Here is a 27,914-nt window from a genome sequence, read left to right as displayed (position 1 = left end):
AGATTCATCTTTGAACAGTGCTAATATATTTTTAAACCATAATTTCCATTTTATAAAACGTTTCACACACCCCTGGAATCTGCCAAAAGCACCGCCTTGAGTATTAGAGAAAATATCACAACAAATTACCAAAGAAAATATCAAGCATAAACAAAACATCTGACAGATGTTTGAACTGTTGAATCAATAGATGTTTGTTTGTGGTGATTTCGTGGATGAAGTTGCTGGTTAATGTGATTCTCTACACCTGACTTCAAAAATCCCCAGCTGGTTCACAGACACTGAGGCTGTTAATGAAGAGAAAAGATCTGATAAATCAGTCACACATTTCCAAGTGACTCAAAACTTCATTCTCAACACTAGATCTGTTTGATCATTTCAAACCTTTTTGTTGAATGCTTTCATTGTTTTCACAATAAATCACATTTGCTGTAATATTTTGCATCTAATAGACATGCGTAAGTGTGGTTTCAGAGTCCAAATATTAAAATAAAATTAAAATCGATTCAAATTCAAATCCGGCCTGTTTTTAATGGCTCTTTCCCTCACAGGTTGCTCAGAGGCGAATCGCCGGCGGAACTAATCTCACACAAGCGTTACACATTTGAATTTCATGAGACGTCACTCCTGACAATTAAACGTGTTGGAGCTTCAGCGCATCCGACTTCACCGACACAATCCTGCAGTCGCATGTAAATAAGAAGATTCCTGCGTGAGACTGAGACGTGTGAATATTCACACGCACACGCACACACACACACACACACACACACACACACACACACACACACACACACACACACACACACACACACACAGCTGCTGCCTTTATCTGTGATCACTTGAATGTCATGAATTGAATGAACGATTGTTTAAAGAAGAAACAATTAAACCTGTTAAGCAGGTGAACATGTCTAATCAACACACTGATATTTTTTGTGCTTAGTATGTTTGTCTGGTTTTCCATCACAAACATCTAAACATTCTTAAATCAAAATAAATTTACTGGAGAAGCAAAATGACTGAAGATATTAAGAATAATCAAAAATAAATCAGAAAAATAATCTCGAAAACAAGATTATTTCTCTGACTCCATTTGCAGATATTTGTTCTTGTTTTAAGCACAAACTCACTTCATTTTGATTCATTTTTCAGTCTTAATATCTTCAGTCATTTTGCTTCTCCAGTAAATGTATCTTGATTTAAGAATGTTTAGATATTTGTGCTGGAAAACAAGAACGTAATTTTCTGCAGTGAACCTGCGCTGAGCATTTCATCAAGTCTTCTGAAACGTGCGTCGAATCCATGAGCATTAAAACATCGCAGCTGAAATGAGAAGCTTTAATAACTATAATTAAACGTGTGTGTAAGTACATTCACAGCACACACACACGGCATGATCTCGTCAAATATCACACCGTTCATTAGGTCTTACCTTTTAACCATCTAGATTTGATGATTTAGAGTCTGAGGGAATGCTGGGACGAGGTCAGTGCAAATATCATTATGTAATTAAACATCTCAGCTCAGCATGAATGTGTTTCTCTAGTAACCGCAGGCAGACGTCTCGAGGATCTGCTGCAGTGAGTTTAACCGACGAATAAAACTAATAAAACATATAGCTGCAAGCCACGATGCAGGGCCTAGCCCCTGAAGCAGAGCAGGAGGAGCAAAAACAGCAGAAACTGAACACACATGAGGAAACAGCTGGTTCAGAAGTACAGCTGAGAATTAACTCAACATACTTATTTCTAATCCAAGAGAAAGAAAGATTAGTACAACGCTTGAATAATAAAGGAATCAAAATGGCACAATATTCCACACAATTTCTCTAAAGTCGTCCCACGCGGGACTCGAACCAACTATCTCTGGATCACGTCGCGCCACTGGGAAGACGTTCCATAGTTTAAGTGAGAATCAACTCAAAATTAAGAATTTTTATATGCGCCATGTGTCTTAATTATCGAGTTTCTTTTTCAGATAGACACCATGTCTGAAACTGAAGCAACTTTTGCACCACTTCCAGCCACAGTACCTCTCGCGGTCTGGGAATGTGCCACACAGGATTCGAACCCACGAGCTGAATGGTTCGGGGCTCATGGCACGTGGTTTAGCAGCTTGCGCCACTGATTTACCAAACTGTCGAGGAGAGCCTTCAGTGTAAGAATTAGCACACAAAAGCACGTTAACCAGATTAGGTTATCTCAGATTTCTTAACGCTAATGTAGCTTATGGTTAACCTGATGTAGCTGAAGAGCTACAATGCATTCGTAAAGTGTAGCATTTAATATCATGATATTATATTGTAATTTTTCTTTTTCTTCTCCATTCTGTCACCTGATGGAGTTTTGGTTCCTTGTCACTGTCGCCTTTTTCGCCTTTGTCGCCATTGGCTTGTATATCGGTCTAACGGTTTCGAAGATATTGGCAAATGTTTTAAGCGCTAATTTGCAACATTGCGCTAACCATAAGGTGAAACATAACATGTTTGGGATTCAGGAATGTAAGGAGATGACTCCCGTGAAAATAAGTCAATCAAATCCAAAGTTATAAGCATGTAAATATGTTTTTCACCACTAGGTGGCACTGGTCTGAAACTTCTCAGACTCTTTCAGAGCATCGTGCCGATGACCCATACCAAGTTTTGTAACGATACGTTCATGCGTTCATAAAATACAGCATTTTAGTACAAAATTCAAAATGGCCGATATGGGAAAATTGGATATCAGTCAACTCGGCATTACGCCCCAAATCTAACAAGACCCCTTTTATGATTTTTGGACAAACTGTTCAAAAGTTATACGCAAAAATGAAAAAAATATTTTTCATATCTCCGGACCAGTAACACTGACGTCGACTACTAGTGAACCTGCTTTACCTTCTAACCTTCACAACAGCATCAGAACAAACTCATTATCATAATGTCCATGACTGTCAGTGTAAAGAGCATCGGTACGAGAGTAAACAGTGTGTTTGCTGTGGTAAACAGCTGATTATGTGTGTGTGGATCAGCACACGGGCGTTTTAAAAGGCTTTGTCTGCAGATTGAGGTCAGCGTATAGAGGAATTACATCTGTGTTATTCACGCCGCTGCTATATGCTCTATATAATGACGTGTTTGTACACATGTCTGCATGCATGCATACACACACACACGCACTCACACACACTCACACACACACACACACACACACACACACACACACGTATATATAAGTATATATACATCCACATACACACAATTTTTAAGTTAATCTGATCGGCTCATCCTCGAGTATCGGTGTGTTTTCTTCAGTGTTTGTGAGCTGTGAGCCACGCCCGCTCGTTCGCCCGCTGACATCACGTCAACACTGAGCCAATGTTGTGTGTGTGTTCAGAGACTGTACATGCAGGATAGAAACCCAGAGAGACGCTTGCTGTGTGTGTGTATGTGTGTGTGTCTGTAATTGACCTATAAATTAGATACACAGAGGAAGATGGAGCTAGCAAGAGCCACAGGTTTACAGAGAAGAGAGAGAGAGAGAGAGAGAGAGAGAGAGAGAGAGAGAGAGAGAGAGAGAGAGAGAGAGAGAGAGAGAGGAGAGGAGAGAGAGAGAGCGAGAGGAGGGAGAGAGGGAGGGAGAGAGGAGAGAGAGAGGGAGGGGAGAGGAGAGAGGAGAGAGAGAGAGAGAGAGGAGAGAGAGAGAGAGAGAGGAGAGGGAGAGAGAGAGAGAGAGAGAGAGAGAGAGAGAGAGAGGGGAGAGAGGAGAGGAGAGAGGGAGGAGAGGAGAGGGAGGGAGGAGAGAGAGAGAGAGAGAGAGGAGAGAGAGAGAGAGAGAGAGAGAGGAGAGAGAGAGAGAGAGAGAGAGGACAGGAGAGGGGAGAGAGAAAGAGGGGGGAGAGAGAGAGGAGAGAGAGAGGGAGAGAGAGAGAGAGAGAGAGGGAGAGAGAGAGGGAGAGAGAGCGTGAGGTCGAGACTCACTAGATTAAGGTTAGTCAAACGCTGTGGCTACATTAGAGCTTCAGCCTTGGAACGATCCATCGGGAGAATGAAGGTCCTGTGGAATCACAATGGCAGCAGATGGTGGGGGGGGGGGGGGGTGAACACTTACGCACTCACACTCACACACACACACACACACACACACATGCACTGTGAAGACACCAGCTCAACCTCACAGATCACCAGTAAATCATGAAAACACATTTCACCACAAAATCAAATAGAAATCGTTTTGGATAAAGAAAATGAAGTCTATTTACGGCAATAATTGCAGGCACTTTAACAAATACTATATAAATATTAATAACCACTATATTTTCACATTAAAATAATGTTGTTGTTTTTTTTGCATTATAGTCCTGAGAATGTGGGGTAAAATGTCACAAAAATGCATCTGTGCATTGCATAAAAGGCTTCATTTTCTTTGAATATTTGTATTTGCGTGTGGTGAATGTGCCGGTGGTCGTTCACAGCACATCTGACCCTTCACACACAGGAGGGGGAGGAGCCTGCATGAATATTCATGAGGGCGTTAGTATGTTAAGCAGAAAAGAATGCAGAGATCCGGCCGTGAGAGAAAGAGCGTTTGCCACACAAATCTGAAAAAAGCAAAAGCAGCGAATATAAAAAAGCCATGCGTCATAAAACAAACTCAATATAATCATACAGCTCACGTTCATAAAGAAAACTGAAGAGCAACCCATATTACAGATAAGCTGCACGTCATCAAAATAATCAAGCTGAAGTGAAGCATGAGCCTGGGTTCAGTAAACGCAGTAACCGAGGCTCAGTGATGGACACACACACACTGCTTCCAGCGACGTCACAAACACCTTCGTGTCAGATTACGCTCTTCATTATTGATAATCAATGTCAATTAGACGCTGGCGTTTGCTAACGAGTCTAGCGTCTGTAACTCGCTCGCGCTGTATCGATCAGATAAACGTAAATCTCCACCTCAGCTCTGGAAGACACTAGAGCTGGAACATACGTGAGCGACTGGAAACACTCTTCATTAACGCTCAGACACGCGCCGAACACACACACACACACACGGAGAGACTGACCGCTGCTCAATGTAGAAATATGAAGGTCCCATTACTTAATGGATTAGCTAACATTGTATGCAATACATTTGTTACAGTATTTATTAATATTTGTTACCGTTACTTGATACAAACACCTGTTCATCATTTGTTCATTAACAGGTCCATTACGATGTACGAGTGTTACGATGATGAAGAGTTTAACGGAGCCGCTGTATGAGTGTTACGATGATGAAGAGTGTAACGGAGCCGCTGTACGAGTGTTACGATGATGATGATGAAGAGTGTAACGGAGCCGCTGTACGAGTGTTAGGATGATGAAGAGTGTAACGGAGCCGCTGTACGAGTGTTACGATGATGAAGAGTGTGACGGAGCCGCTGTACGAGTGTTACGATGATGAAGAGTGTAACGGAGCCGCTGTACGAGTGTTACGATGATGAAGAGTGTAACGGAGCCGCTGTACGAGTGTTACGATGATGAAGAGTGTAACGGAGCCGCTGTACGAGTGTTACGATGATGATGATGAAGAGTGTAACGGAGCCGCTGTACGAGTGTTACGATGATGAAGAGTGTAACGGAGCCGCTGTATGAGTGTTACGATGATGAAGAGTGTAACGGAGCCGCTGTACGAGTGTTACGATGATGAAGAGTGTAACGGAGCCGCTGTACGAGTGTTACGATGATGATGATGAAGAGTGTAACGGAGCCGCTGTACGAGTGTTAGGATGATGAAGAGTGTAACGGAGCCGCTGTACGAGTGTTACGATGATGAAGAGTGTGACGGAGCCGCTGTACGAGTGTTACGATGATGAAGAGTGTAACGGAGCCGCTGTACGAGTGTTACGATGATGAAGAGTGTAACGGAGCCGCTGTATGAGTGTTACGATGATGAAGAGTGTAACGGAGCCGCTGTACGAGTGTTACGATGATGAAGAGTGTAACGGAGCCGCTGTACGAGTGTTACGATGATGATGATGAAGAGTGTAACGGAGCCGCTGTACGAGTGTTACGATGATGAAGAGTGTAACGGAGCCGCTGTACGAGTGTTACGATGATGAAGAGTGTAACGGAGCCGCTGTACGAGTGTTACGAGAGCCGCTGTACGAGTGTTACGATGATGAAGAGTGTAACGGAGCCGCTGTACGAGTGTTACGATGATGAAGAGTGTAACGGAGCCGCTGTACGAGTGTTACGATGATGAAGAGTGTAACGGAGCCGCTGTACGAGTGTTACGATGATGAAGAGTGTAACGGAGCCGCTGTACGAGTGTTACGATGATGAAGAGTGTAACGGAGCCGCTGTATGAGTGTTACGATGATGAAGAGTGTAACGCAGCCGCTGTACGAGTGTTACGATGATGAAGAGTGTAACGGAGCCGCTGTACGAGTGTTACGATGATGAAGAGTGTAACGGAGCCGCTGTACGAGTGTTACGATGATGAAGAGTGTAACGGAGCCGCTGTACGAGTGTTACGATGATGAAGAGTGTAACGGAGCCGCTGTACGAGTGTTACGATGATGAAGAGTGCAACGGAGCCGCTGTACGAGTGTTACGATGATGAAGAGTGTAACGGAGCCGCTGTACGAGTGTTACGATGATGAAGAGTGTAACTGAGCCGCTGTACGAGTGTTACGATGATGAAGAGTGTAACGGAGCCGCTGTACGAGTGTTACGATGATGAAGAGTGTAACGGAGCCGCTGTACGAGTGTTACGATGATGAAGAGTGTGACGGAGCCGCTGTACGAGTGTTACGATGATGAAGAGTGTAACGGAGCCGTTGTACGAGTGTTACGATGATGAAGAGTGTGACGGAGCCGCTGTACGAGTGTTACGATGATGAAGAGTGTAACGGAGCCGCTGTACGAGTGTTACGATGATGAAGAGTGTAACGGAGCCGCTGTACGAGTGTTACGATGATGAAGAGTGTAACGGAGCTGCTGTACGAGTGTTACGATGATGAAGAGTGTAACGGAGCCGCTGTACGAGTGTTACGATGATGAAGAGTGTAACGGAGCCGCTGTATGAGTGTTACGATGATGAAGAGTGTAACGGAGCCGCTGTACGAGTGTTACGATGATGAAGAGTGTAACGGAGCTGCTGTACGAGTGTTACGATGATGAAGAGTGTAACGGAGCCGCTGTACGAGTGTTACGATGATGAAGAGTGTAACGGAGCCACTGTACGAGTGTTACGATGATGAAGAGTGTGACGGAGCCGCTGTACGAGTGTTACGATGATGAAGAGTGTGACGGAGCCGCTGTACGAGTGTTACGATGATGAAGAGTGTAACGGAGCCGTTGTACGAGTGTTACGATGATGAAGAGTGTGACGGAGCCGCTGTACGAGTGTTACGATGATGAAGAGTGTAACGGAGCCGCTGTACGAGTGTTACGATGATGAAGAGTGTAACGGAGCCGCTGTACGAGTGTTACGATGATGAAGAGTGTAACGGAGCCGCTGTATGAGTGTTACGATGATGAAGAGTGTAACGGAGCCGCTGTACGAGTGTTACGATGATGAAGAGTGTGACGGAGCCGCTGTACGAGTGTTACGATGATGAAGAGTGTGACGGAGCCGCTGTACGAGTGTTACGATGATGAAGAGTGTAACGGAGCCGTTGTACGAGTGTTACGATGATGAAGAGTGTAACGGAGCCGCTGTACGAGTGTTACGATGATGAAGAGTGTAACTGAGCCGCTGTATGAGTGTTACGATGATGAAGAGTGTAACGCAGCCGCTGTACGAGTGTTACGATGATGAAGAGTGTAACGGAGCCACTGTACGAGTGTTACGATGATGAAGAGTGTAACGGAGCCGCTGTACGAGTGTTACGATGATGAAGAGTGTAACGGAGCCGCTGTACGAGTGTTACGATGATGAAGAGTGTAACGGAGCCGCTGTACGAGTGTTACGATGATGAAGAGTGTAACGGAGCCGCTGTATGAGTGTTACGATGATGAAGAGTGTAACGGAGCCGCTGTACGAGTGTTACGATGATGAAGAGTGTAACGGAGCCGCTGTATGAGTGTTACGATGATGAAGAGTGTAACGGAGCCGCTGTACGAGTGTTACGATGATGAAGAGTGTAACGGAGCCGCTGTATGAGTGTTACGATGAAGAAGAGTGTAACGGAGCCGCTGTACGAGTGTTACGATGATGAAGAGTGTAACGGAGCCGCTGTACGAGTGTTACGATGATGAAGAGTGCTGTACGAGTGTTACGATGATGAAGAGTGTAACGGAGCCGCTGTACGAGTGTTACGATGATGAAGAGTTACGGAGCTGCTGTACGAGTGTTACGATGATGAAGAGTGTAACGGAGCCGCTGTACGAGTGTTACGATGATGAAGAGTTACGGAGCTGCTGTACGAGTGTTACGATGATGAAGAGTGTAACGGAGCCGCTGTACGAGTGTTACGATGATGAAGAGTGTAACGGAGCCGCTGTACGAGTGTTACGATGATGAAGAGTGTAACGGAGCCGCTGTACGAGTGTTACGATGATGAAGAGTGTAACGGAGCCGCTGTACGAGTGTTACGATGATGAAGAGTGTAACGGAGCCACTGTACGAGTGTTACGATGATGAAGAGTGTAACGGAGCCGCTGTACGAGTGTTACGATGATGAAGAGTGTAACGGAGCCGCTGTACGAGTGTTACGATGATGAAGAGTGTAACGGAGCCGCTGTACGAGTGTTACGATGATGAAGAGTGTAACGGAGCCGCTGTACGAGTGTTACGATGATGAAGAGTGTAACGGAGCCGCTGTATGAGTGTTACGATGATGAAGAGTGTAACGGAGCCGCTGTACGAGTGTTACGATGATGAAGAGTGTAACGGAGCCGCTGTACGAGTGTTACGATGATGAAGAGTGTAACGGAGCTGCTGTACGAGTGTTACGATGATGAAGAGTGTAACGGAGCCGCTGTATGAGTGTTACGATGATGAAGAGTGTAACGGAGCTGCTGTACGAGTGTTACGATGATGAAGAGTGTAACGGAGCCGCTGTACGAGTGTTACGATGATGAAGAGTGTAACGGAGCCGCTGTATGAGTGTTACGATGATGAAGAGTGTAACGGAGCCGCTGTACGAGTGTTACGATGATGAAGAGTGTAACGGAGCCAGTGTATGAGTGTTACGATGATGAAGAGTGTAACGGAGCCGCTGTATGAGTGTTACGATGATGAAGAGTGTAACGGAGCCGCTGTACGAGTGTTGCGATGATGAAGAGTGTAACGGAGCCGCTGTACGAGTGTTACGATGATGAAGAGTGCTGTACGAGTGTTACGATGATGAAGAGTGTAACGGAGCCGCTGTACGAGTGTTACGATGATGAAGAGTGTAACGGAGCTGCTGTACGAGTGTTACGATGATGAAGAGTGTAACGGAGCCGCTGTACGAGTGTTACGATGATGAAGAGTGTAACGGAGCCGCTGTACGAGTGTTACGATGATGAAGAGTGTAACGGAGCCGCTGTACGAGTGTTACGATGATGAAGAGTGTAACGGAGCTGCTGTACGAGTGTTACGATGATGAAGAGTGTAACGGAGCCGCTGTACGAGTGTTACGATGATGAAGAGTGTAACGGAGCCGCTGTATGAGTGTTACGATGATGAAGAGTGTAACGGAGCCGCTGTACGAGTGTTACGATGATGAAGAGTGTAACGGAGCTGCTGTACGAGTGTTACGATGATGAAGAGTGTAACGGAGCCGCTGTACGAGTGTTACGATGATGAAGAGTGTAACGGAGCCGCTGTACGAGTGTTACGATGATGAAGAGTGTAACGGAGCCGCTGTACGAGTGTTACGATGATGAAGAGTGTGACGGAGCCGCTGTACGAGTGTTAGGATGATGAAGAGTGTGACGGAGCCGCTGTACGAGTGTTACGATGATGAAGAGTGTAACGGAGCCGCTGTACGAGTGTTACGATGATGAAGAGTGTAACGGAGCCGCTGTACGAGTGTTAGGATGATGAAGAGTGTAACGGAGCCGCTGTACGAGTGTTACGATGATGAAGAGTGTAACGGAGCCGCTGTACGAGTGTTACGATGATGAAGAGTGTAACGGAGCCGCTGTACGAGTGTTAGGATGATGAAGAGTGTAACGGAGCCGCTGTACGAGTGTTACGATGATGAAGAGTGTAACGGAGCCGCTGTACGAGTGTTAGGATGATGAAGAGTGTAACGGAGCCGCTGTACGAGTGTTACGATGATGAAGAGTGTAACGGAGCCGCTGTACGAGTGTTACGATGATGAAGAGTGTAACGGAGACGCTGTACGAGTGTTACGATGATGAAGAGTGTAACGGAGCCGCTGTACGAGTGTTACGATGATGAAGAGTGTAACGGAGCCGCTGTACGAGTGTTACGATGATGAAGAGTGTAACGGAGCCGCTGTACGAGTGTTACGATGATGAAGAGTGTAACGGAGCCGCTGTACGAGTGTTACGATGATGAAGAGTGTAACGGAGCCGCTGTACGAGTGTTACGATGATGAAGAGTGCTGTACGAGTGTTACGATGATGAAGAGTGTAACGGAGCCGCTGTACGAGTGTTACGATGATGAAGAGTGTAACGGAGCTGCTGTACGAGTGTTACGATGATGAAGAGTGTAACGGAGCCGCTGTACGAGTGTTGCGATGATGAAGAGTGTAACGGAGCTGCTGTACGAGTGTTACGATGATGAAGAGTGTAACGGAGCCGCTGTACGAGTGTTACGATGATGAAGAGTGTAACGGAGCCGCTGTACGAGTGTTGCGATGATGAAGAGTGTAACGGAGCCGCTGTACGAGTGTTACGATGATGAAGAGTGTAACGGAGCCGCTGTACGAGTGTTAGGATGATGAAGAGTGTAACGGAGCCGCTGTACGAGTGTTACGATGATGAAGAGTGTAACGGAGCCGCTGTACGAGTGTTACGATGATGAAGAGTGTGACGGAGCCGCTGTACGAGTGTTACGATGATGAGGAGTGTAACGGAGCCGCTGTACGAGTGTTACGATGATGAAGAGTGTAACGGAGCCGCTGTACGAGTGTTACGATGATGAAGAGTGTAACGGAGCCGCTGTACGAGTGTTACGATGATGAGGAGTGTAACGGAGCCGCTGTACGAGTGTTACGATGATGAAGAGTGTAACTGAGCCGCTGTACGAGTGTTACGATGATGAAGAGTGTGACGGAGCCGCTGTACGAGTGTTACGATGATGAAGAGTGTGACGGAGCCGCTGTACGAGTGTTACGATGATGAAGAGTGTAACGGAGCCGCTGTACGAGTGTTACGATGATGAAGAGTGTGACGGAGCCGCTGTACGAGTGTTACGATGATGAAGAGTGTAACGGAGCCGCTGTACGAGTGTTACGATGATGAAGAGTGTAACGGAGCCGCTGTACGAGTGTTACGATGATGAAGAGTGTAACGGAGCCGCTGTACGAGTGTTACGATGATGAAGAGTGTAACGGAGCCGCTGTACGAGTGTTACGATGATGAAGAGTGTAACGGAGCCGCTGTACGAGTGTTGCGATGATGAAGAGTGTAACGGAGCCGCTGTACGAGTGTTACGATGATGAAGAGTGTAACGGAGCCGCTGTACGAGTGTTAGGATGATGAAGAGTGTAACGGAGCCGCTGTACGAGTGTTACGAAGATGAAGAGTGTAACGGAGCCGCTGTACGAGTGTTAGGATGATGAAGAGTGTAACGGAGACGCTGTATGAGTGTTACGATGATGAAGAGTGTAACGGAGCCGCTGTACGAGTGTTACGATGATGAAGAGTGTAACGGAGCCGCTGTATGAGTGTTACGATGATGAAGAGTGTAACGCAGCCGCTGTACGAGTGTTACGATGATGAAGAGTGTGACGGAGCCGCTGTACGAGTGTTACGATGATGAAGAGTGTAACGGAGCCGCTGTACGAGTGTTACGATGATGAAGAGTGTAACGGAGCCGCTGTACGAGTGTTACGATGATGAAGAGTGTAACGGAGCCGCTGTACGAGTGTTACGATGATGAAGAGTGTAACGGAGCCGCTGTACGAGTGTCACGATGATGAAGAGTGTAACGGAGCCGCTGTATGAGTGTTACGATGATGAAGAGTGTAACGGAGCCGCTGTACGAGTGTTACGATGATGAAGAGTGTAACGGAGCCACTGTACGAGTGTTACGATGATGAAGAGTGTGACGGAGCCGCTGTACGAGTGTTACGATGATGAAGAGTGTGACGGAGCCGCTGTATGAGTGTTACGATGATGAAGAGTGTAACGGAGCCGCTGTACGAGTGTTACGATGATGAAGAGTGTAACGGAGCCGCTGTACGAGTGTTACGATGATGAAGAGTGTAACGGAGCCACTGTACGAGTGTTACGATGATGAAGAGTGTGACGGAGCCGCTGTACGAGTGTTACGATGATGAAGAGTGTGACGGAGCCGCTGTATGAGTGTTGCGATGATGAAGAGTGTAACGGAGCCGCTGTATGAGTGTTACGATGATGAAGAGTGTAACGGAGCCGCTGTACGAGTGTCACGATGATGAAGAGTGTAACGGAGCCGCTGTACGAGTGTTACGATGATGAAGAGTGTAACGGAGCCGCTGTACGAGTGTTACGATGATGAAGAGTGTAACGGAGCCGCTGTACGAGTGTTACGATGATGAAGAGTGTAACGGAGCCGCTGTACGAGTGTTACGATGATGAAGAGTGTAACGGAGCCGCTGTATGAGTGTTACGATGATGAAGAGTGTAACGGAGCCGCTGTACGAGTGTTACGATGATGAAGAGTGTAACGGAGCCGCTGTATGAGTGTTACGATGATGAAGAGTGTAACGGAGCCGCTGTATGAGTGTTACGATGATGAAGAGTGTAACGCAGCCGCTGTACGAGTGTTACGATGATGAAGAGTGTAACGGAGCCGCTGTACGAGTGTTACGATGATGAAGAGTGTAACGGAGCCGCTGTACGAGTGTTACGATGATGAAGAGTGTAACGGAGCCGCTGTACGAGTGTCACGATGATGAAGAGTGTAACGGAGCTGCTGTACGAGTGTTACGATGATGAAGAGTGTAACGGAGCCGCTGTACGAGTGTTACGATGATGAAGAGTGTGACGGAGCCGCTGTACGAGTGTTACGATGATGAAGAGTGTAACGGAGCCGCTGTACGAGTGTTACGATGATGAGTGTTACGATGATGAAGAGCGAGTGTGTGTGATGGAGCCGCCGTGCGAGTGTTACGGCGATGAAGACGATGATGAAGAGCGAGTGTGTGACGCTCAGCTGGAAGCAGGATCTCATCTCCTCCACACACACACAGGATCGTTCCAAGGCTTACCGGCGCTCTTCTGCTGAGTCTCTGACGACACCGACACTAACGAGTCTCTCTCATCATCATCATCATCATCATCATCACGGGTCAGCGGATCCTTCGGTTTCACCATTCGACCCCGAACCAGCGGATCAGCAGGAGGAGTGGTGAGGAGACCTGATGAGCACACACACGTTAACATCTCACACACACACACACACACACACGCGCACACACGCGCACACGCACACACACACACACACACACACACACACACACTAGTTAAACACAGCTGTCCTTCTTTCAGTTTCTCCACACATGATAACATCTTCCATGCGCTAATCAATATTTCACGTCCACTGATTGATTTATTTGATTAGTATCTGTGTAATAAGCCGGATAATTTACAGTGAGCTGATCATAATCAGAATAAATCCCATTCAAACTCACATACGACTATCTGACCCGAAACTGAACTATCTGATCAAACGGTGACAAGAAAATAAACCAGTTGCTGCAATGAAAACCAAAACTAACCCGAACCAGATACTATCAGTCCAACAACTACACAACCAGTCCAACAACTACACAACCAGTCCAACAACTACACAACCAGTCCAACAACTACACAACTACACAACCACACAACCACACAACCAGTCCAACAACTACACAACCAGTCCAACAACTACACAACTACACAACCAGTCCAACAACAACTACACAACCAGTCCAACAACTACACAACCAGTCCAACAACTACACAACCAGTCCAACAACTACACAACCAGTCCAACAACTACACAACCAGTCCAACAACTACACAACTACACAACCACACAACCACACAACCAGTCCAACAACTACACAACCAGTCCAACAACTACACAACTACACAACCAGTCCAACAACAACTACACAACCAGTCCAACAACTACACAACTACACAACCACACAACCACACAACCAGTTCAACAACTACACAACCAGTCCAACAACTACACAACTACACAACCAGTCCAACAACTATACAACCACACAACCAGTCCAACAACTACACAACTACACAACCACACAACCAGTCCAACAACTACACAACCAGTCCAACAACTACACAACCACACAACCAGTCCAACAACTACACAACTACACAACCAGTCCAACAACTACACAACCAGTCCAACAACTACACAACCAGTCCAACAACTACACAACTACACAACCAGTCCAACAACTACACAACCAGTCCAACAACTACACAACTACACATCCAGTCCAACAACTACACAACTACACAACCAGTCCAACAACTACACAACCAGTCCAACAACTACACAACCAGTCCAACAAATATACAACCACACAACCAGTCCAACAACTACACAACTACACAACCACACAACCAGTCCAACAACTACACAACCAGTCCAACAACTACACAACTACACAACCACACAACCAGTCCAACAACTACACAACTACACAACCAGTCCAACAACTACACAACCAGTCCAACAACTACACAACTACACATCCAGTCCAACAACTACACAACTACACAACCAGTCCAACAACTACACAACCAGTCCAACAACTACACAACCAGTCCAACAACTACACAACTACACAACCAGTCCAACAACTACACAACCAGTCCAACAACTACACAACCAGTCCAACAACTATACAACTACACATCCAGTCCAACAACTACACAACTACACAACCAGTCCAACAACTACACAACCAGTCCAACAACTACACAACCAGTCCAACAACTATACAACCACACAACCAGTCCAACAACTACACAACCACACAACCAGTCCAACAACTACACAACCAGTCCAACAACTACACAACTACACAACCACACAACCAGTCCAACAACTACACAACTACACAACCAGTCCAACAACTACACAACCAGTCCAACAACTACACAACTACACATCCAGTCCAACAACTACACAACTACACAACCAGTCCAACAACTACACAACCAGTCCAACAAATACACAACCATTTTAACACCACATTAACTCGAACCACGAGGTTCGTAAGCAAATATTGCATCTGATTTGTCTCTCTGCGTTTCTAAAACAAATGTTTGCTACAATCTTTGTTCTGATGATTTGTTATATCTTCGAGTCCCTCGGGTTCGAACAGAGCCAGGAAAAAAGGTTTTAAATATAACGCTTCTTCTGCTTGGAATAATTTACAAAACTTCCTAAAGCTGACTATGCTTCCATCACTAAACGAGTTTAAGTTACTTTTAACTGATTATGTGTTTTATCCTGTGGTAAATTGCTGTTGTGATCCTGATTGTGTTTTTGTGTTTTGATGTGTGTTTGTGTGTTTATGTTATTGCAGCTGCTATCTTGGCCGGGTCACTCTTGATTAATCTCAATGGGATTTTACCAGGTAAAATAAAGAATGAATGAAAATAATTAATTAAAACAATCTTACAATAAACAAATCAAAATTATATAATTTAGATTAGTACAATAATTTATTTTAAATATATAACTATCATGTTGGTCATTAATCAACATCAGATGAACATGTGAATATGTTGTTAAATTCCTAAAATATTGACTAAAATCTCAGGGTAAATATTTTAGCTCAAAGGTGTTTGGCTGAATAAAAGTTTAAGGACAGTTTCCCGAACAGCTCTGGTGTGTTACAGCGGCCCTATAATGCTCTTTATAGATGTAGAATAAGTCTCTGATGTCCCCAGAGTGTGTGTGTGTGAAGTTTTATCTCAAAATACCCAACAGATAGTTTATATAGCATGTTAAAATTGTCACTTTTTGAGGGTGAGCAAAAACGTGTTGTTTAGTGTGTGTCCCTTTAAATGCAAATGAGCTGCTGCTCCCGGCACAGAGGGCGGAGCTACAAGAGCTCCTAACTTTTGATATAAACATTTAGATTAAATATGCCATTCCCATTAATGGAGTTAAACACTTAAACTACATGAAATCATTACTGAGAAGTTACAACATTTTTTTATATTCAATAAATAGAAATATTTGTTGTGGATGCAATGCTTTTGAACACTTTTCCTCTGGCATTCTGTGTTTTAATGTTTTACATACATGATTGCTTATGATGATAACTTGTGATCATTTATAATAAAACCTCAGAATTTCATTATTTTGCATTATTTTGCATTATGTTCATGATGACTGAGCGATTCTGATGAGGACACCAAAGGCACTTTATAGTGATATTGACTCTAATAGCAGATTGTCTGAGAAAATAGTTTCGTGCCAATAATGCACAAGATCTATCTGTTTCCATTAAAAATATAATAAATTAAAAATACTGTTTGGCCAGTGAGATTGAGAAACTTTCTCTGAAATGTATTTTACACTATTTGATTTATTTATTCAAAAACAAGGCAAGGATAGGCTTATGATTTTTATTAATGTAGCCTAATGTGACAGCACTTCCGTATTTCAAATTTTCCTAATATCTTGTATCGTTAAACATGATATCACGTGGATGAATAATCATATGCAAATGATATGCAGATGAGGATATGCATAGTAAAACTAGGCGTTGTGAGCTCCATATAAGTTTTATCTCAAAATACCCAACAGATAGTTTATATAGCATGTTAAAATTGTCACTTTTTGAGGGTGAGCAAAAACGCGTTGTTTCGTGTGTGTCCCTTTAAATGCAAATGAGCTGCTGCAGAGGGCGGAGCTACAAGAGCTCCTGTGTGTGTGTGTTAGCAGCTCAGATTACCTCACACACACACACTGAAAATTTCAAAAACTTTTAGCCTTTTATGTTCAAACCGGAGTCGGGCAAAGATGGAGAGACTCCAGAAGTGACGACATGTAGAGCAACAGGACATTTCTGAATGTTAGTTGATGAGTTTATGTATCTGATGTGGAGTTATCTTCTAGTCATTGATTAGCATATTCTGTCATGATAATCTATAAATCGCGTTCCGGGGGCGGGGTTATGTAAATCTTAGGGTTAGTGATGTCACTAACCCGGGAGGAAGCTCGTGTAGTTCTACCAGCCGTTTCCTGTAGTCCTTAACAAGCGATTCTGTAAAAGCAAATCTCTCCCTTTGCTCTGGACTTTGAGCGCCGTAACTTTGCAGATGTTGTTTATCCTCAAACATCAACATTACACACTAGCTAAAGTCAGAAAAGTGAAATCAACCGGCCCTTTAATCCGCAGATAGCTCTCTCTGTTCGCCGTCAGTCACAGTCATTAACATGATTTATTTCAGACAGCGCCACGGGCCGCGAGAGCCGAGTGACAGCGCTGCTTTATAACCCATTCCCACAGCCAGAGGACGATGACACACATACGAGATCCTCGGGAAAACCGCCTCTAAACCAGACACACACAGCGAGGAAGAGGAGGAACACGGGACTGAAACGGACACACACATGAAACACAGCGGTTTATAAAGGAAAACAGGAGAAACGGAGGAGACATCAAACACACTCGCAGAGAGCAGAACTGAAGGATCATAATGAAGCTCTGGAGGATATCCCTAATGAACACGAGGATATGTAGGTCACAAACACCAAACACTGCTCAGCCAATCAGACAGAGCCTCGCTGTCGGGGGACTGCTGTCAATCAAGAGTGTGTGTGTGTGTGTGTGTTTAGCCTGATTGTATTTCATGAATAATTTCTGCTGGTCTAGGGAGAAGCGGAGAGTTTATTCCCTGTAAACACACTCCGTCATTTGCATTCGCTGCTTCTAACCCACAATCCTTTGCTCTACGAGATCCAGCCAATTAGAGAAGGAAAGGTCAGAGCGAATCAATGAGGAACTACATCTACACACACGGGGAACACTGAAGAACGGAGGACACTGACCGCGTGGTGCATTCTGGGTAATATCGCCCTGATGCCTGTGCTGACGCTCTAAAAGAAAACGCAGAGAATGAAGCGTTGGAGGCGCACAGCGAGGAGGAGGAGAGAGATGAAGAGTTTACTCACCGTTCAGAGCCACGAACGAATCTGGAGGCAAACGAAACATGTGTTAATGGGTTGAAATGTGATTCACACACACATGATTAATTACTGAACTCATTCAAAACAGCGAAGAACTCCAGAAGTGAGTTCATGACTTCTGCGACAGACGAAACTGCAGTGAGAAACGTGTTGATCTGGACATTAATAGAACAGTAATCGTTATTATAATCGTGTGTGTGTGTGTGTGTGTGAGTGTGTGTGTGTGTGTGTGTGTGTGTGAGAGTGTGTGTGTGTGTGTGTGTGTGTGTGTGTGTGTGTGTGTGTGTGTGTGTGTGTGTGTGTGTGTGTGTGTGTGTGTGTGTGTGAGGGTGTGTGTGAGTGTGTGTGTGTGTGTGTGTGTGTGTGTGTGACAGCAGCTGTATGTGAGGCTCTCGTGTGTGTGTGTGTGTGTGTGAGTGTGTGTGTGTGTGTGTGTGTGTGTGTGTGTGTGACAGCAGCTGTATGTGAGGCTCTCGTGTGTGTGTGTGTGTGTGTGTGTGTGTGTGTGTGACAGCAGCTGTATGTGAGGCTCTCGTGTGTGTGTGTGTGTGTGTGTGTGACAGCAGCTGTATGTGAGGCTCTCGTGTGTGTGTGTTTGTGTGTGTGTGTGTGTGACAGCAGCTGTATGTGAGGCTCTCGTGTGTGTGTGTGTGTGTGTGTGTGTGTGTGAGAGTGTGTGTGTGTGTGTGTGTGTGACAGCAGCTGTATGTGAGGCTCTCGTGTGTGTGTGTGTGTGTGTGTGTGTGTGTGTGACAGCAGCTGTATGTGAGGCTCTCGTGTGTGTGTGTGTGTGTGTGTGTGTGTGACAGCAGCTGTATGTGAGGCTCTCGTGTGTGTGTGTGTGTGACAGCAGCTGTATGTGAGGCTCTCGTGTGTGTGTGTGTGTGTGTGTGTGTGTGTGTGTGTGTGTGTGTGACAGCAGCTGTATGTGAGGCTCTCGTGTGTGTGTGTGTGTGTGTGTGTGTGTGACAGCAGCTGTATGTGAGGCTCTCGTGTGTGTGTGTGTGTGTGTGTGTGTGTGTGTGTGTGTGTGTGTGTGTGACAGCAGCTGTATGTGAGGCTCTCGTGTGTGTGTGTGTGTGTGTGTGTGAGTGTGTGTGTGTGTGTGTGTGTGTGTGTGTGTGACAGCAGCTGTATGTGAGGCTCTCGTGTGTGTGTGTGTGTGTGTGTGTGTGTGTGTGTGTGTGTGTGTGTGTGTGACAGCAGCTGTATGTGAGGCTCTCGTGTGTGTGTGTGTGTGTGTGTGTGAGTGTGTGTGTGTGTGTGTGTGTGTGTGTGTGTGTGTGACAGCAGCTGTATGTGAGGCTCTCGTGTGTGTGTGTGTGTGTGTGTGTGTGACAGCAGCTGTATGTGAGGCTCTCGTGTGTGTGTGTGTGTGTGTGTGTGTGTGTGTGTGTGACAGCAGCTGTATGTGAGGCTCTCGTGTGTGTGTGTGTGACAGCAGCTGTATGTGAGGCTCTCGTGTGTGTGTGTGTGTGTGTGTGTGTGACAGCAGCTGTATGTGAGGCTCTCGTGTGTGTGTGTGTGTGTGTGTGTGTGTGTGTGTGTGTGTGTGTGACAGCAGCTGTATGTGAGGCTCTCGTGTGTGTGTGTGTGTGTGTGTGTGTGTGTGTGTGTGTGACAGCAGCTGTATGTGAGGCTCTCGTGTGTGTGTGTGTGTGTGTGTGTGTGTGTGTGTGTGTGTGACAGCAGCTGTATGTGAGGCTCTCGTGTGTGTGTGTGTGTGTGTGTGTGTGACAGCAGCTGTATGTGAGGCTCTCGTGTGTGTGTGTGTGTGTGTGTGACAGCAGCTGTATGTGAGGCTCTCGTGTGTGTGTGTGTGTGTGTGACAGCAGCTGTATGTGAGGCTCTCGTGTGTGTGTGTGTGTGTGTGTGTGTGTGTGTGTGTGTGTGTGTGTGTGTGTGTGTGTGTGTGTGTGACAGCAGCTGTATGTGAGGCTCTCGTGTGTGTGTGTGTGTGTGTGACAGCAGCTGTATGTGAGGCTCTCGTGTGTGTGTGTGTGTGTGTGTGTGTGTGTGACAGCAGCTGTATGTGAGGCTCTCGTGTGTGTGTGTGTGTGTGTGTGTGTGACAGCAGCTGTATGTGAGGCTCTCGTGTGTGTGTGTGTGTGTGTGTGTGTGTGTGTGTGTGTGTGTGTGTGTGTGTGACAGCAGCTGTATGTGAGGCTCTCGTGTGTGTGTGTGTGTGTGTGTGACAGCAGCTGTATGTGAGGCTCTCGTGTGTGTGTGTGTGTGTGTGTGTGACAGCAGCTGTATGTGAGGCTCTCGTGTGTGTGTGTGTGTGTGTGACAGCAGCTGTATGTGAGGCTCTCGTGTGTGTGTGTGTGTGTGTGTGTGTGAGCAGCTGTATGTGAGGCTCTCGTGTGTCCAGCGCTCAGTAAACGGGTTCTGCTTACTTTGGCAGTCGCCCAGTCCATCTGTGTTTCCCTGTTCCACGTCCTGCTCGAACGGCCATCTGCGCGCACACACACACACACACACACACACACAGTGAGACGACTGACTTCAACACCTCGATTTCACACTCACTGACTTCAATCTCAAGTACATTTTCAAATATTAATAAATGTTTGAGTGAATCAATGCCATTCAAACAATATCATGTGAAAAAGAAGCAGCAAAGAAGATCTCAAATGTGGCAGGAATATTAATAAAAAACATTTATAAAGTTTCACAGATGCTGATTGGATAATGAAGAACGTCCCATTATTATTCAACCCCCCGTGAGAGATTCATCATTTCACCTGCAACTTAATTGCTCATGAGAGAATATATATAAACGATATAAAATAATATACTTATTATTATATAAAACAATATAAAATAAACATTATTGTTATTATTATTAAGTGCTCTGAAGCTCATAAGCACAACGAACGACCGCCTCAAATCCACGGAGACGCTTCTCTCTCAGAACACATTTAATAAAAAGCTTTTTCTAAAGCGATGGAGAACGCATCAAGCCTTTAAACTGCGGACGCAGATCGTATCCCATAATCCTTCACTAAGTCACTTTAGAAAAACTGCACATCTCGACCTCGCATAACCTCCGTCTGCTCCATTTATGAAATGGAAAACAACAGAAGTAATAACAGCATATAAACTCCTCAGATCAGACGAGGTCACATGACGCTCACCCGCTCAGAAACATCACATGCTGTTCGTTCAATACGCCGTATAATAAACAGATGAATTACAGAGCCTTTCTGGGGTCAAACGCTCTTTTCCAGATGAGAAACTCCGGCAGCTCAAACCACAATCCCATCAGGCCACCGAGAGTGAGGGATGCTGGGTAGAGTGACATCATCGCTTGGCTCGCATGATCTATAATTACAGGGCTGAGAATGAGGCGCTTACTTCGAGTCAGATGTGATTTCTGTGCAGGCGCCCTCGGACACCCATCCGCAGTACGGGTCCCTGGAGGCGATACAGGACCTGAGAGAGACACACACCAGGGGTGATGTGGACAGGAGAGACAGGAAGTGCAGGAAACGGTTCCAATACAGAGAAAGCATACGTACTTTTTGCACTTTCCGTGGCGCTGGCAGCGTGACAGCGGGACTTTGACCACGCAGGAGCTGAAGGCCACGAACAGAGAGTGACTGCGCTGGTCGATCTGCATGCTAACGATACGCTTGTCCTCCACGCCGTCAATGCTGCACCTGCACACGGCAAACACACGTCAAACACACATCAAACACACACACGTCAAACACGCCAAACACACGTCAAACACAGGCAAGCACACGCACACACGTCAAAGACACGCAAACACACGTCAAACACGCCAAACACACGCAAAGACACGTCAAACACACGCCAAACACACACAAAGACACGTCAAACACAGGCAAGCACACGCACACACGTCAAAGACACGCAAACACACATCAAACACACGTCAAACACACGTCAAACACACGTCAGACACGTCAAACACACACAAACACACGTCAGACACGTCAAACACACACAAACACACGTCAGACACGCCAAACACACGCAAAGACACGTCAAACTCAGGCAAGCACACGCACACACGCCAAAGACACGCAAACACACGTCAAACACACATCAAACACACACACACACACGGCAAACACACGTCAAACACACGCCAAACACGCCAAACACACGGAAAGACACGTCAAACACACGTCAAACACACGCAAACACATGTCAAACACAGGCAAGCACACGTCAAACACACGCAAACACACGTCAAACACACGCAAGCACACGTCAAACACACGCAAACACAAGCCAAACACACGCAAACACACGCAAGCACACGTCAAACACACGCAAACACACGTCAAACACACGTCAAACACAAGTCAAACACACGCAAACACACGTCAAACACACGCAAACACACGTCAAACACACGCAAACACACGTCAAACACACGCAAACACACGTCAAACACACGTCAAACACACGCAAACACACGTCAAACACACGCAAGCACACGTCAAACACACGCAAACACACGTCAAACACACGCAAACACACGTCAGACACGTCAAACACACGCAAACACACGTCAAACACACGCAAACACACGTCAAACACACGCAAACACACGTCAAACACGCAAACACACGTCAAACACACGCAAACACACGTCAAACACACGCAAACACACGTCAAGCACACGTCAAACACACGCAAACACACGTCAAACACACGCAAGCACACGTCAAACACACGCAAACACACGTCAAACACACGCAAACACACGTCAAACACAAGTCAAACACACGCAAACACACGTCAAACACACGCAAACACACGTCAAACACACGCAAACACACGTCAAACACACGCAAACACACGTCAAACACACGTCAAACACACGCAAACACACGTCAAACACACGCAAACACACGTCAAACACACGCAAACACACGTCAGACACGTCAAACACACGCAAACACACGTCAAACACACGCAAACACACGCAAACACACGTCAAACACACGCAAACACACGTCAAACACACGCAAACACACGCAAACACACGCAAACACACGTCAAACACACGCAAACACACGTCAGACACGTCAAACACATGCAAACACACGTCAAACACACGCAAGCACACGTCAAACACAAGTCAAACACACGCAAACACAAGCCAAACACACGCAAACACACACAAACACACGTCAAACACACGCAAACACACGTCAAACACAAGTCAAACACACGCAAACACAAGCCAAACACACGCAAACACACGCAAGCACACGTCAAACACACGCAAACACACGTCAAACACACGCAAACACACGTCAAACACAAGTCAAACACACGCAAACACACGTCAAACACACGCAAGCACACGTCAAACACACGCAAACACAAGCCAAACACACGCAAACACACGCAAGCACACGTCAAACACACGCAAACACACGTCCAACACACGCAAACACACGTCAAACACACGCAAACACACGTCAAACACACGCAAACAAACGTCAAATACACGTCAAACACACGCAAACACACGTCAAACACACGCAAACACACGTCAAACACACGCAAACACACGTCAGACACGTCAAACACACGCAAACACACGTCAAACACACGCAAACACACGTCAAACACACGCAAACACACGTCAAACACACGCAAGCACACGTCAAACACACGCAAACACAAGCCAAACACACGCAAACACACGCAAGCACACGTCAAACACACGCAAACACACGTCAAACACACGCAAACACACGTCAAACACAAGTCAAACACACGCAAACACACGTCAAACACACGCAAACACACGCAAACACACGTCAAACACACGCAAACACACGTCAAACACACGCAAACACACGCAAACACACGTCAAACACACGCAAACACACGTCAGACACGTCAAACACACGCAAACACACGTCAAACACACGCAAACACACGTCAAACACACGTCAAACACACGCAAACACACGTCAAACACACGCAAACACATGTCAAACACACGCAAACACACGTCAAACACACGTCAAACACACGTCAAACACACGCAAACACACGTCAAACACACGCAAACACACGTCAAACACACGTCAAACACACGCAAACACACGTCAAACACACGCAAACACACGCAAACACACGTCAAACACACGCAAACATACGCCAAACACACACAGTTTGACACATTGGAAAAAATATATAAGTTAAATAATAGGGGTGTAACGATACCCTCATGTCACGATTCGATACATATCACGATACTGAACTCACGATACGATATTATTGTGATACTCCAAGACATATGATATAAGGCTAACAAAAAATGTACTGTTGATTAAAATGCTAAATTTGGTATTACACTGTGGGTGTAAATGAATATTCTTGGACTTGGAGCTTGAAACCCAACAGAGACACCAGAATAACAATATTCATGAATCTGAAGCTGAAAATACAGAATTATTTTAGACGAATATGATTGATCTCTGACTAGATATATTTAAAATAATGTAGGCCACTTTCCACTGGTAACATCAGACATCTGGCATTACAGTATCAGGAGCCACAGATATTCCCCCATTACATTATTATACATTATATTCAACATTATATATAGTAGTGTAATGCAGTCCTGACACTAATACTTTTTTCTCACACAGTAATTTTCATTTTGGGTGATACATTTTGATGCATTTTTGAATGGGATATATTGTGACACGATATATTGTTACACCCCTATTAAATAAGCATTTTGGTAATACGTTTTACAAGAAAATATTATTTCAGTCTTTCTACCTAAAAATGTCATGTTTGATTCAATGTGTTACTTTGTGAATAATCGTGGAATTCACTCGCAACTTCTGAGTGAAAATTGTTACGAAGTAAATCCTACAGCAAAGTATTTACAGTGCGACTCACATTCAGTTCATCTGGAAATGTTCTGTGTTTCTTGGCAATCGTAAACCGCTTCAGTTAAAAGGCACTTAATATCCAGTAATATTATTGATCTGACTGCACTAACAGAGGTTATGCATTGACATCAGTTTCCCGCAGGAACACTGAGTGGCAGAAGCGCTGCGGAGTGACTGGAGTTAATAGAGGACAAACAATTATCAGTTTAAACTAAAGCTTGGACTCGATATAGTGTTTCTTACAACTCACCACAGATCCAGTGATCATGATATTGAAACAGTGTTTTCCTGACATTTATATGAGACTGATTTCAACGCCGGGGAAATACATAAAGCAAATTAGTCGCTTTAAATAAATACAATATAGGTCTAAATCCATGTGATCACTTACTATATCAATGTTTGTATATATCATCATATCGTCCAGCCCTAAAACTTGTGTAGTTTTTGGTCAATGTTTATTTAAAAACATCCAATTATGCAGAATATACGATGGTAAATATTTAATTGATGAGTTGTCAATATAATATATAGGGTATGATTTTACCCCTAAATTCAGCATATTTACACACAGTAATAACTGTAAATCCACCGTTCTCCGCCTGGATCCAGTTGTTTCTATGAGTCACAGCGATCGATCCATTTGCTTCTCTGTTCTGTAGCTTTCCGCAGTCTGTAAAAATTTACCTCAGATTTCTTGTCAAATCTGTTTGAAAGAGTAAATCTCAAAAATCTCTTTCCCGTTTTAGATGTTTTGTGTGTTTTTTTGAGTGCCACTCAGTGTTTCACGCGCATAACCTCTATACTATCAGACGAGAACAAACCCTGAATCTGAATATTGTCTTCTGTTCTTAATAATAAATGCATATTAATGCGCTTCATTGATTTGAGCACATGATAAAGCCGCAGTAAGGTGGCGTCTGCTTTAATAAATGCCTGTGCTGGTATAAACACAGCTCGACTGTCCTGAAACGCCTCATCGTTCTCCTGTTTATCCCAGAGTCCCGAGGCCGTCAGCACATATTAGACTCTTTAATCATTCAGTGCGCGTTCCTCTCGCTCCAAACCAGCAGCGCTCTTTAATTTACTGACCGCTGTAACCTGATAAGTGTGTGCAGAAGACAGAGCTCTTGCTAATGGAATACACACTTGTCTGGGTTGTAGACGCTGAGCTCCTCCAGAAACAGGCTGTCGTTCAGGAATCCGCTCCGCATCTTAGCCAGGAACTTCAGAACGATTCCTCGCTCCGATCCCAGGAAAACCACGGTGTGGTTACGGTGAGGACCGGCGGCGTTATCCACGGCTATACGAGTGAGACGGTACCTGACACACACACACACACACACACAGAAGGAATAAGGGTTACAATGACATTTCCATCTGATTTCCGTCGAAAAGAAATTAAACCGTTATCTGCCTTTCCAATTAGCGAGCTCATCTCAGTGTTAATCAAATGTATGTATAATTTCCAAATCAGTATGCAAATACATTTTCAGGCTAATTAAAACTGGCAAGATGGAAATAAGAAGACAAATTATACATGTTTTTTCATCTTTCCCAGTCTCTGGAGTCTGAAGCGGCGTAATAAAGCGATACCGACGCTTCTTCAGCAAATGTGTTTTCAATAATTCAGTTTTACTGGGGCAACTTTACACAAACCCAAGTGAACAGAAACTTATCAGGCTGTAACCAGATGTCGTTTCACAGAGAACACACACATATTCCTCACATAATCCACTTCATTATAAGAAAACAGACGCCAGTGTTTGCTCTCATGAGGGTGAACCTCCTCTTTCCTTCAGGCTCGAGCTGATACGATGATTCTGAAGAACTGAAACACATCTATGAGTGTGAGTGAATCGCTCATGTCTGACTCGGATGCAAATGACTCGATTCATCCGTGTAAATGAGCAGGTCTCTCTCACTGAGTCAGGATTTGAATCATTCTGAAGATGTTTGATGGCACTCACCGAACCATCGTCTTGAGGAACCAGGGCCGGTTGGCGATCGACGGCACGGCCTCGTCCATCAGCGGGTGAACCTTGATGAAGTTCAGCGTTTCGTCCGGAAACTCATTGGACACTTTGAATTTCTCACCAGAAGAAGTTCCTGCGCAGACGCCCGGCCTGAAGACGACAGCAGTGAACATCAGTCTACATCACACATCATCACACATCATCACACATCTGTATATTCTCCATCATAAACAACACCGACAAGAACAGCTCGAGAGAAAGTCAGAATGAAGCAATGAATCTTTAAACTGAATCTAGATCGTTAGCTGACTATGGTCGCAAGTTCTGTCGTTATCATCAGTTCAGCGAGTCGTGTTTCCTGAAAACAGCGTTCTAACAAACATTCGCAAACAGCATCGCAGAGTTGTGCGTTGGGAACGACGCTCTCGACCCCGACCTGCGGTTAGAAGCAGTTTCTCGTTTTCATGAGATGTGGACTCAATACATCCTGATCTTGAGCAGAATAAGCAAGCGGACATTCAGTGCAATCTATATATTTAGAATTGTACAAACAAATGTAATGTATGCTTTTAGTTTGTCAAGAGAGTTAAAGCGTAGTTTGTGAAGAGTGCGCATGTGTGAACGAGCTCTAGTGCGTGAGAACGAGCCTATGATCGAATCTGGAAATAAAGCAAAATAACTGAGAAGAATGAGAAATAGACTCAGATGCAATGTGCATAATTATAGC

At 45.1% G+C, this 27,914-nt stretch overlaps 1 protein-coding gene across 4 annotated transcripts in view; it reads right to left on the bottom strand.

Moving 5' to 3' along the window:
• The window catches only part of sema6a (sema domain, transmembrane domain (TM), and cytoplasmic domain, (semaphorin) 6A), a 106,312-nt gene that overhangs the window by 6,586 nt on the left and 71,812 nt on the right, over positions 1-27,914 (bottom strand). Inside the window, exons 12-19 of one of the 4 annotated variants that reach the window (XM_056238293.1) lie at positions 27,182-27,337; positions 26,361-26,534; positions 21,831-21,971; positions 21,667-21,744; positions 20,706-20,764; positions 18,295-18,315; positions 18,172-18,219; positions 13,346-13,495 (exon numbers count right to left, since the gene is read on the bottom strand). In XM_056238293.1, the coding sequence (XP_056094268.1) occupies positions 13,346-13,495; positions 18,172-18,219; positions 18,295-18,315; positions 20,706-20,764; positions 21,667-21,744; positions 21,831-21,971; positions 26,361-26,534; positions 27,182-27,337 (827 nt within the window). The remainder of the gene's footprint in view (positions 1-13,345; positions 13,496-18,171; positions 18,220-18,294; positions 18,316-20,705; positions 20,765-21,666; positions 21,745-21,830; positions 21,972-26,360; positions 26,535-27,181; positions 27,338-27,914) is intronic. The other 3 variants (XM_056238295.1, XM_056238294.1, XM_056238296.1) reach the window with 3 other exon arrangements.

Source organism: Rhinichthys klamathensis, unplaced genomic scaffold (genome assembly GCF_029890125.1).
Source record: "Rhinichthys klamathensis goyatoka isolate OS25496 unplaced genomic scaffold, OSU_Roscu_1.1 h1tg000515l_1, whole genome shotgun sequence".
Taxonomy (NCBI): domain Eukaryota; kingdom Metazoa; phylum Chordata; class Actinopteri; order Cypriniformes; family Leuciscidae; genus Rhinichthys; species Rhinichthys klamathensis.
The sequence above is the reverse complement of the archived record's forward strand: the minus strand, read 5'-3'. Positions and strand labels throughout refer to the sequence as shown.